The 12,016-nt window shown below is 38.3% G+C and overlaps 1 protein-coding gene across 1 annotated transcript in view; it reads left to right on the top strand.

Annotated features, from left to right (window-relative positions):
- The first annotated feature begins 3,962 nt into the window (after positions 1 to 3,962).
- slc37a2 (solute carrier family 37 member 2) overlaps positions 3,963 to 12,016 on the top strand; it is a 54,546-nt gene continuing 46,492 nt past the window's right edge. The window contains exon 1 of the mRNA XM_088012383.1: positions 3,963 to 4,511. Within this exon, the coding sequence (XP_087868509.1) occupies positions 4,453 to 4,511 (59 nt within the window). The 5' untranslated portion in view covers positions 3,963 to 4,452. The remainder of the gene's footprint in view (positions 4,512 to 12,016) is intronic.

Genomic DNA, 12,016 nt, shown 5'->3' with positions numbered 1-12,016 from the left:
GTTTTAAAGCAAACTACAAGTAAACCTTTCAGCCATTAAACAAGGAGCATTTTTAACGACACTTTAGCATTTTGCCTGTCTCCCTGCATGAGGACATACAGGTTGTCACATTTTGTAGATGCACCACCAGGTTTGTCCCAACCTGATGGAGAGAGAAGACAGAAAAAACAGGCCATTAGTGATGAACTTATATAAACAGCAAACAATTTGAGCATGATTCAGAGATGAATGTTGACTTACAGGCTGGATATCAATGAAACCTTCTGAATGGATCTGAAACTCTTCTCCCAAATTAGTAAGGTGGGGCAGGAAGGGGAACTGGCAGCAGCTGCAGGACTAAATCACCTTCTGTATCAAACATAAGTTAGTGTTAAAATGCTGCAGTAACTAGAAAGCATGACAACATTTTAGAGAACATTTCTTCTGAGCTTCAATACCTTGAGGGAGCAGACTCATGTTCTTGGTCATACAGAAGGTCTTTGTTGAGAACAATGAGTTTGGGTTTCGCTTAATTCTCCTGAAGATCCTGGATGTAAAATTACAAAATCTATCAGAAAAGACAAAATCACAAATCAAACTCTAAGAATGACTGGATTCAATCTTATAGCTGTCTCAACTGCAAATAACTTGTAATTAGCCAGCAATTTCAAATGTTCAGAGTAATTTTATGTTCCTAAAAATAAACATAGTACTTAATAAAATAAAATGACACATATAATTTAATTTAGAAGTAAAACTCAACTTAAATACGAACTTAGTCCTGAATAACTTTCAGCACCAACTTTAAATAAATGTATTTGTAATTCATTGTAATTTTATGGAAAAATCATCAGAATTGGTTAAGCTAAGTAAAAAATAGATACTTTATAGTACAAACCACAGGGTGAAAATAGCAATATAAATTATTTTATTATTATATATTAATTTTTCCATGATGACAGGTGAGGCTGTGCCTCACCTGCCTCCCCTGACCGCACGTCACTGACAGTTTTAGTTCCAAAAATCTCCAACAAAGCTGGTTGGACGAGACAGGATCCAGGTGAAAACTTGAGAGTGATTTGTTCTGAATATAATGAAACTTATTTTTCCTGTTCAATCTCAAAGTAATCATACGATGCCAATGCACAACAAACTAATCTAGCAGAATCTTACTGATGACAAACAGCGGTTCAGTTCAAAATGTTTTACATATTTGTCCATTCCTGGTTCCTATCTCCAGCGGTCAATGGGTGAGAGGTGGGATCACCCAGGACAGGTTGCCAGTCCATTGCAGGGCAACACAGAGACAGACAGGACAAACAACCATGCATGCACACACTTACACCTAAGAAGAATTTAGAGAGACCCATCAACCTAACAGACATGCTTTTGGTCTGTGGGAGGAAGCCGGAGTACCTGGAAAGAACCCATCATGCACAGGGAGAACATGGAGACCCCATGCAGAAAGACCCTTAGCCTGGAATCTTGCTGTAAGACAGAGGTTCCCAAACAGTGGGGGGCGCTCCCTAGTGGGGTGCGGGATGGATGAATAAAAAAAACAAAAAAAAACAACGATGAATGCTCGGGGGTCGAAGAGTATATCAGAGAGTCTCTAAGAGTGTCTCTACCCCCGACCACCCTGGACATACATTGTTTAACAGGTTGCGTCAAACAGGGAGTCTCTCTAATTTACATGTAGTTTAATTTATCCCAATTAAAATCTAATTGTTTCTTATAATAAAATCTGAACATCACATTGAGGAAACTTGGCAGAAAATGTTTGCGTTTGCTCCCAGCTAAGTACGGCAAGCCATTTACCATATATTGGCCAATTGAACTGTCATTTTCTCAGTTCAGTTCTTGTCAAAACTAACTATTTCGCTGTCAGGAAATGGTTCTTACTATCCAATCAAATTGTTTCTCATACCTTTTTTCATTCATACAATTTTGGCTTTCAAAATAGTAGCTATAGTCTAATTTAACTTTATTTTATTTATTACAATTCTGTATTACATCTGACGTGTTGCTCAAACCAAAAGAGCAATATGTTTATGGTAATGGAGAGACATTACCATATTTCTTTGCTGTAACCATGAATAGATTGTGTAAATAGATTGTGTTTCATATAATCATTTATCATTTTTATTTAGTGTGAAAGAAAATAAGGCAGATTAAACAGAAATTATCCAAAGGCAACAGCTTGAATGACAACTTTTTACAACCAAGGTGTGAGGAACTTTGGAACAAATTCCTGAGTAACTTCTTTTGTTTCCTGAAGACTTGTCTCAAACAAAATGCTTATTTACTTCTGATAAGCATTCTTACAAGTTTTAAATAACAGCAATCCAAATGTGAGGACCTTTAAGGTGACGAGTCACTGACTTAAACCCTCCATCCTGCTTGCTTGTGTCATTTTTACAGAATGGGGGTCAGTGTTAATAAAAAGCCCACACTGAACCTTGAATCAGATGGCCACACCGGATGCCATTTGTTTCAGCTAAGGACCAAAGAACAGAAGCTGCAATTTACACCATCTCTACCTTTAGGGTAATACCAGATTAGAGTATCAATTTCAGTTGCAATATTCAGTTGCAATTTGGCTTGAACAACTGGAAGTCATATCTTGCTTTGCATTACTGATTCAGACTGGTGGTGGTGAAATGGTGTGGAGAATACCTTTAATTCACTTTGTGCTACTTTAGCATCTGTTGAAAGCTACCGAATATTTTTGCAGATCTTTTTCACTTCCTTTTGAGCTCAGTTTACCCATCTTCTGATTGCTAACTCCAGCAGGATAATGCACCAACATGCAAAGCATCTCAATATACTTTCTTTATCAAGTCTAATCTCCAATTTAGTAGCGGTGGCCATCTGCAAATCCTCTACAACCATGTAACGCTAACACATCCATAACCACCAAAATCTCTAAAAATGTTTGACACTTTGAGTGTGTGACAAGAGGAACTGAGACAGAATGGTGGACCACCAACACACCACAGCTCTCCAGCTGCTACTATTAAGAACATTTAACCTTTTTTTAGCTTTTCCTTTCACAAGAATGATATATTTATTATTCTACATACATCCACAATAGTGTGTACAATAGTATTATATGTTTTATAATACTTCAAATTATTATAAAACATTTGCGGTTATCTTTTTAAATGATGCAAAATTGTGGGTAATATATCAAAATCGTAAGGTAAAATGTTATAAACAACATATAAGCAAGTATCCATCTTTCACTAATCATGCTTCTTTCGTTCTTTCTTTTTTTAATTTAGTATTAAATTGAACTATTTTCTCGGATTTTTACTAAATCAGACCAGGGTGAACCGAAGTCTAATTGATTCCAATAAGGAATGACCAAATTCTGTTCTTGTTGGAAAAGAAAAAGAAAAATCTGTCAATTTTTGGCATTTGTAATTTAACTGCATGATTCTTTGAATATGGCAAATTTACAAAACCCGTTTTTTGGATCTACAATGATACATCCCTTTCTTTTTGGTGACTATACTCAGCCAGCATAACTAGGTTGGCCCCATATGGGGAAAAAAAAAGAGGGCAGACAATATGGGTCCCAAAAGCGTTTTGTCCACAGTTTCCTATGTAGGGCAAACCCATGTAGGGCCACCGCCTACATGGGTCCTACATGGGCCCTATATGGCAGTAGGGACACCATGGAAACTGCGGACAAACCCTTCTGGGATCCATATTGTCTGCCCTCTTTCTTTCCCATATGGGGCCAATCTAGGTTTAATATTTGTAAAAGCAGGTCAAAAAAAAAAAACTAACATTTTTTTTAAAAACTTAAATTAAAATATGATTTTTGTGCCCTGCGATTACTTCCAACCTGATGGGTGTAGTAAAAATCTTGTACACCACTGGTTTAAAAAATTGTTAGGAATGTGGCTTGATTATTTTTAAAATTAGCTTTCCATACAACGTTCTATTTACAGTGACGCGATTACGTAAAGACTGATTCTGACGTCGGGAGGCTCCTCCTGGAAAATCTCGTGGGTACTCCACGAGATTTTCTGCATATTCTGAGTATTATTAGTAGTTCTTTATTCTTATCCGGCGCTTTTCCACGCCGTAACGTTTTAATTCAGGTTCAGGGACGTAGGCTGACTCTTCTCATCGCGGCATATAAACTTAGAAGCATACTATGGAGCTCTGCTGGATGTTAACGGACTCCATCTCCGTACTAGAAGTCGGACGACAGCCGTTTTTCTCCTCTAACAGCTAACGTCTGCTTTTATCCTCTGGCTTCATTTACCATTCTTCCGTCCCCCCCCCCCCCCCTCTCATCGATGACTCAAATAGCAGGAAGCTTCCTCTCGGGTGTTTAGTTATAAATCTGTAGTTAACTGCAACCAGCCTTATCTCACTGATATCTGCTTCGAGAACATGATGTTTGGGATCAACTGGTAACAGTCTGAGTAGGAAGTTTTAACCGGTTTTTAATCAACAATGAGGTCTCCTCTGGCTCCCGGGATACGACTGATCACCTCCTTTTCTCGGGACAGCTGGTAAGCCTTTCTTTATTTTCTGCAGAGCCAAATTGGTTTCAGGGCAGCTTTATCTGCTTCTACATTATCTCCCTGCTGTATTTTATTTATTCAGTCTGATTGATAAACATGGATTCTGTAAATTAGTTGACCTCAACGCTGTAGTGTTTATTGCATATTTATCACGCGTTGCGAGTTAGTATTTAATAACGTGCTTGAAAGAGCAGTATAGCTCTTTCATTTAGTACATTTTTAAACGAAATTCTTCATTTGATTATCGACTCAGATTTGCACTTTAATGAGTCAATACTGTCCTCCAGCATTCAAGGACTTCGTGAAGACAAGGTGCTGATCACAGAGCTGGTGCATGGTAGGGATTATAGCAAACCACTGATGGCAATGCCTTCTTTCTACAAATTTTACTTTAACAAAGACAAGAAAATAGTTGGTCTCTTATAACTTTGCAACAAACTTAAGAATTATAAAAAGGTGACAAGTTTCTATAAATTATCTAAAAAACTCAGCTGTTGAACTTGGATTTTCTTCTACTTTGTTGTACTGTACATAATTAAAAAGGGCACCAATTTTATAAGTCACTTGCAAACAAAACATGAAACATTAGAATTTAAGATTAGATCTTTTGTAACAAAATAAAATAAATTGATAAAAAATTTAAATATTCTTTCAGTTATCAACAAAAAGAAATGAGTCATCTGAATTTTTATTTGTAATTTTAAAAAACAGTTATATTAATGACCATGGTAATTTCTACTAATGTACAGGTTTTCTTGTAATTGTGGAAAAATACATTTTCACCAATCATCTGCCAAAAGTGAATAAGTCATGAAAACATTGACATATTTGTAATCTTTTATTTATATAAAAAAACCTTACCATTTAGATAAAAAAACAAGAGAAAGTGTTTAAACTTCTGTTAACATTTTTCAAAATCAAGTTTGTCGTTTACATCAGAAAAACTATTTTCTAGAAATTAATTAATGTTCTTGGTTTTTGCAGTTTATTATGCCTACAAATACATTTTGTCCAGCATAATAACTATAGACTTAGACTTATTTTTATTGTTGTTGCATAAAAGGCACATTAGTGAAATTGGCAATGAAATGTCCTCTATTGGCCACTGGAGGTAAGGTCATTTTATTTATTTAGCACATTTTCAGAAACAAGGCCATTCAAAGTGCTTTACATGAGTTAAAGGGAAATACAAACAAAATGACAAACCAAAGGAAAAAAAAAAGAGGAAAGAAAACTAATCTAATGTTCTAAAGTATGTAAACTAAGTGCTCCTATTCAGGGTTGCTAAGTATCTAATTCCATTTCTAAATAGTGAAACTCTACAGTTTCTGATAAAATAAGCTAAAGAGTGACTGATCTAATTCCTTTTCAGTGTTAAAGTGAGTACTCCACAATTCTAAGTTTGTTCTAAATCCTTTTCTGGGTTAAAAGTAATATAAACTAAGCAGTGACTGTTCCTGTTAAGTATTTCTGGATTCCAAGTTCGTAGTTATTCTAATTCTAATTCTGCTGTATAATATTGATCTAAATAGTGCGTACTCCACAATTTCTGATATTACTAATAAACTAAAATAATCCTTTTCTGGGTTAAATAGGGAGTACTCCACCTAAAACAAAAAAGAGGAAAGGACACATTAGGGAAAATGGCAACATTCAGACAAAACAAAGGGGCAAAACAAAGACATGGGTGAAGGCGGTGACATCAAAGGGCCACAAAGGAATGTTACTGAGCGTTCTCGCAAAGTCCTATCAAGGCATGATGTCCTTAGGAGCGTTCAGCTTCGCAACTCCATGGATACAGGAGGGGGTGAGGTGGGAAGAGCATTGTGTTTACATGTCTTCGAGGAGATTAGAGATATGCAGCCCTTCCAAGGCCACACGGGAAAAGCCAATTCAGAAACAGAATGTCTTAGGTTGGGAAGATTATAAATTTCAATCTTTCCTAAAGTCTCTCTGATACATCTCAGTTACCAATGATCCAAATTAGTTTGGTCATTCCACTGAACTGAAACTAGCAACTTCTCCAAGATCGATTCCATCCCATTTGTGAGTTTTAGAGTCCACGTCTCTGTCCACACCAACAGTCTGAGTGTTCGCTAGTTGGGCCAAGTTTGTCACAAATTTGTCGATAAGCCAGGAATCCACAAGCTCCAAACAGCAGAAATCCTGTTATCATGAATAAATCCAGGGTGAATCCTGCTGGGTGTGTCCCCGCAGGACAAGAGGGTTCTCCTGTGCTCAGACTTCTCGTCGAGAACATTTTATCAATTGCATTGAGAGACTGGTTGACCAGATCTATAATTTGTAGATTTGGATGATGTGCAAAGAAAGGCTCCAAAAATATAGAAAAAAACAGGACAAAAACAGAGCAAGCAGGGCAGACAAGGGCATGGAGGGAGCAGAGGAAAAAAGCGTCCGCCTTCATCGAGAACAAGAGAGTAGATTGAGCACACACAAAAATGCAATGGTGCCTATAATTATAATTACACAAATGTACAAATAAGAATGTATTGCTAAATATAACTAATATTTTCAAACAGTCTTAGGCAGTCTTAGTGATGGGATTGTTGAGCAATCTGATGGTCAGTGGGAGGGAACTATTTCTGAGTCTGGCTGTTCTTCTACCAGACGCCAGCCGGATGAACAGACCATGGAGAAGATGAGTGGAATTGGAGAGGATCTGGTTTGCCCTGGCTAAGCAGTGTCTGTGTGTAATGTTCTGGGTAGGGGATATGGAGTTCCAATTATCCTGTCTGATGTCTTCACCACTCTGCAGAGACTTCCAGTCTAACGCCTTGCAGCTTCCAGACCAGATGGAGACACTGTTGGTCAGCAGGCTCTCAGTGGCTTCTCTGTAGAAAGTGGAGAAGATGGGAAGGGGGAGGAAAGCCCTTCTCATTTGTCGTGCTGCTGTGCCTTTTTCATCAGTGAAGTGACATGAGGTGTCCAGTCAAGGTTGTCTGTAAAGTGAACCCCTAGGAACTTGGTGCTGCTGACGATCCCCACTGCTCTGTTGTTGAGAAGTGGTGTGTCGCTGGGTTGAGACTTCTTGAAGTCAACAATGATCTCTTTTGTCTTGTTGACGTTCAGGAGCAGGTTGTTGATTCTACATCAGTCCACAAGATGTTGTACCTCATTTCTGTTATTCACTGCATTGTTATACTGAATGAGACCCACAATTGTGATCATCTGCATATTTTAGGATGTGATTGGTGTTAAACCTGGGACGACAGAATGGGTCATCAGGGGACTCAAGACACAGTCGTCGGGGGAGCTAGTGTTCAAAGAAATGACATTGAAGGTGCTTTTACCCAGAGGTGGGGACTCGAGTCATTAATACTAAGACTTTAGACTTGACTTAAAAATGTTAATAGAGTTGGACTTGAACCTTTTACTTGAAAATACTTGATATTTTACCCTTTAAATTTAAAGTTTGGGTAAACATATTTACACAGTGAGCCCCATTAATTCATTACGCTCAGTCATAACGTGTTTTTCCGAGCTGCCTTTAAACTCAGCATGAGCTGTTGCCAGTGTGTGGCTGCCATAGAGACCTGCTGCTGTCATGTAGAGCTGCACAAGTGTGTGTTAAAAGCAAACCAGCAAAAGACAAAGAACTTTGCATAGTTCTTTCCCCCAAACGTACTGAATGAGTTGATTAATTTTGTTGGATGCAGGTAATATTAGCTACATAATGACTTGCTAATGCTAGTATACCACATTAAGCTTGTTAACAAAATAGGTTATTTAGGGTGTTTATCTATGTTCCAAAGGCGGTAGTACTGGTTACATTTACTTGAGTACAGTAATTATTTTTACAAGTAGTTTTACTGCACTCTACTTTTTTTCTTTTATTTGAGTAATATTATTTCTTCTCTTACTTGAGTATATTGATTTTGCATTTAAGGAAATAAACTTCAGAGATGGGAAAGCTTAGATTTCTGTAACATATGAAATAATGCTAATACTAATTTGAGCATAATTACCGTATTTTCCGCACTATAAGGCGCACCGGATTATAAGGCGCACCTTCAATGAATGGCCTATTTTAGGACTTTTTTCATACATTAGGCGCACCGCATTATAAGGCGCATAGAATAGACGCTTCATACTCTATTATTACACATCCACATTAATAAAGAAATGGTCCCCGAGTACTTTATATAGTAGGCTGGCCCAGCCGTTGTTTCACTCACGGTGTTGGTGTTGTGATATTGTGCCCAACTGCTTTCTGGGTAACACAGACCAACCGACACGCTGCCGCTGCAGTCTCTGTCTCTCTTCCCCTGCCCCTCCCCCCCTTTAAATGTATTATCAAACTTTATTAACAAACCAGTGTTCTGACAACTATCCCAGCATGCACCGCGCACTACTTCTTCTACGGGGAAAAAGAAGTTGGCGGCTGCTTACCGTAGCAGCCTACTGCATGTCTGTGTAAACATGACGTCTTTCATTTCGATCTGAGTTAATTAGCGTAGCATTTCTGCCGGATTTTCACAACATATCAGCCACGACAATGGACAGGGGAACCAACAAGTTCATGTCATCTTTTTTGGACGACATCAAGGTGTTTGAGCCACTGGATGCCTCCAACATTGTGCGCGTCACAGCTAAAAGCTACCGATAGATGAGGAAAACAGCAGATCCTCACACCCTCAGCATAAATATAGCTGTGGACAAGATCACTGATGCCTGTTGTTCTTGCAAGGCTGGGTAAGTCGGCATTCATGGTTTTGATGGTCCACAATGTACATTAGCATGTGTTTACTACTGTAGCTTGTGTTTGTGAGACGGTCACGCACGTGGTAGCTGCACTGTGACCTAAAATGGGCATTAGCCAATGAAACGCGGCCCCTGTGGTAAGGTCCGTTGCTGGACCTGTTGTGGCTCAATATTGGTCCATATATAAGGCGCACCGGATTATAAGGCGCACTGTCGGCTTTTGAGGAAATTGAAGGTTTTTAGGTGCGTCTTATAGTGCGGAAAATACGGTACTTAGCATTTTATAAATGCCACTGTTTATATCCTTCATTCATTCATTTTCTATACACCCTTCTCCCTAGTGGGGTCAGGAGGGTTGCTGGTGCCCATCTCCAGTGAGAGGCGGGGTCACCCTGGACAGTTCGCTAGACTGTCGCAGGGCTACATGGGTATCCTATTTGAAATGTTACATAAAGATTTGTTTATATATTTATATTAAAGTAAAAGCTAGTTTAGTCTGCCCCCCAAAATAATCCAATGTCCCTCCCACTAGACTCTTCTGCAGCCGGGGCTGTGAATCAGAAAGCAGGTTCTGTACCTGAACTCGGGGAAGAGAGTTTCTCTCTGTCCTCATCATAATGCTGAACCGTCAAAGGACGGAACTGGACCCATCCTCTGATGGTGTACTTGAAGACATCTATGTCAGGAAATTATATTGACAATAAATAGTTTACTGCAGTAAGTGCATTAAGTCTACTGTCTTTTTTTATATACATATTTTGTGTTGAGCTCACAATTGCAACATTGAAAGGTCTTTGTAATGAACCCCAGGTTGTTTGGGTTATTTGTTGTATTCTCGTTTTTGCATTTATTGTCTTTTCATTAGTTAACTTCCGGTTTTTGAATTCTATGCTTTTATTTTGATAAGAGAACTTTTGCTGTTTTTGTTGTGCAGCAGCAGCTTGACAACAGAAGGAACAGAAAACAAGTTGCAACTAAATTACCATAAATGTATCTTATTATTAGCTGCCCCCTAGATGGAGGCACAAGGTATGTCTATTTTGTAAATAAGGAAATGTCTTTTATTGATTGATTGAAATTGTAAATTTGATTTTCTGTATAAGAATAGATAGATAGATTTTATTCATCCCTTTGGGATTTACCCTCAGGGAAATTGTAGTTCAGTCTCCCACAAAGCACCAATACATCAAATCCTTAAACAATTTTTTTACTATTTTGAATACTAGTTTGGTTTATGAATGTGAATCGATATTTTAGTACTGAACGTTATGTTGTAGTTCAAATGTTACGGTTTTAAGAGCGTTTTGCAGCTTACACTGTCTATTGTTTGTCCTTGTTTATACACAGTTCTTACGGTGAAACTCTGGTTTTACTCACAATAAACTGGTTCATCAGTAAAGCCAAGCCTATCATTTGAAGGGGGGGTCTGCTACAGTCTTGAAATTCTAAGATTCAGACTTGGGACTTGACTCAACTTTTGCCTGTGTTGAGTTGAGACTTGACTGTCTTTACTTGAGACTTGACTCATGACTTTAGAATAAAGACTTGAGACTTACTTTAGACTTGCAAAACACTGACTTGGTCCCACCTCTGTTATTACCCACACAGACAGACTGAGTTCTTTCTGTGCTGAAGTCCAGCAGCCAGTTGCATAGTGGAGTGTTGAGGCCCAAAAGACCTAATTTGCATACCAGATCCTGGGGGATGATCGTATTAAATGCTGAGCTAAAGTCCAAAAACAGCATCTATATGTGGGTGTTCCTTTTCTCCAGGTGTACCAGGCTCAGATGAAGAGCAGTGGAGATGGCAGCCTCAGTGGAGCAGTTAGGCTTGTATGGGTCAAATGATGGAGGCAAGCTAAAACTCCAAATCAGCCTTATCATTATGAACACTAACAAGTAAATTACTTAGATGCTTGTTGCAGAGTTCATAGGGTATGGAAGTAGTTTTTATCTGTTTTCCAAGTCTTATTCAGAAAAATGTTTAATTCTCCAGACTCACAATTTAATGTTAAATAAGCTTTTTATACCACCAGCAACAATGGCCAGATACACAACCCAATCCTCCAAGAGCATGACAAAATAATAATAATAATAATAATAATAATAATAACTAGTGTTGAAAAGTGAAATTAAAACTGTTGCTCAGATGCCCCTATTTAAGTACTGTCATAATGCTGTAGACCAGGGGTCCCCAAACTTTTTCCTGTGAGGGCCACATAACTTTTCCCTTCTCCGGTGGGGTGCCGGAGTCAGTTTGTAACAGAAAAAGTGAGACGATTGCAGGAGTGCCTAAATGTAAAAATTTATTGTTTTCCAGAAAGCACGATCAAATAACACTCTCTGGGTTCTTAACAGAAAAAATCCAGGAAATAACACTATTTATGAAATAAATACCATATTTTCCGGACTACAAGCCGCACCGGGCTATAAGCCACAGATATCTCTGCCGCTCTTGGTTTTCCACAACGATGCCTCAGCAGCAGAGGGGGGCGGACACCCAAAATTTGAGTCATAACAGGTCAATCGAATATCACATTTATTACGGTTGAAAAAGAAAAAGTTGCCAAGTTTAGATTTAACTGAACTGATTACGGTAGTTTCCAAATGGTAACTGTAACAGTAAAAGTCCTGATCCTTCATGTCTACTAGCATGAGCTAAATAAAAATGGGCGCTTTCTTCTTCTTCTTTAGATTCCAACAGCAGCTTGCATCCATTATTGTTGCACTACTGCCATCTACTGGATCCTAATATCTATACCTCAAATTCTC

The sequence above is a fragment of the Poecilia mexicana genome, unplaced genomic scaffold (assembly GCF_051168715.1).
Source record: "Poecilia mexicana isolate PSO_F unplaced genomic scaffold, ASM5116871v1 scaffold_14, whole genome shotgun sequence".
In the NCBI taxonomy this organism is placed as follows: domain Eukaryota; kingdom Metazoa; phylum Chordata; class Actinopteri; order Cyprinodontiformes; family Poeciliidae; genus Poecilia; species Poecilia mexicana.
The sequence above is the reverse complement of the archived record's forward strand: the minus strand, read 5'-3'. Positions and strand labels throughout refer to the sequence as shown.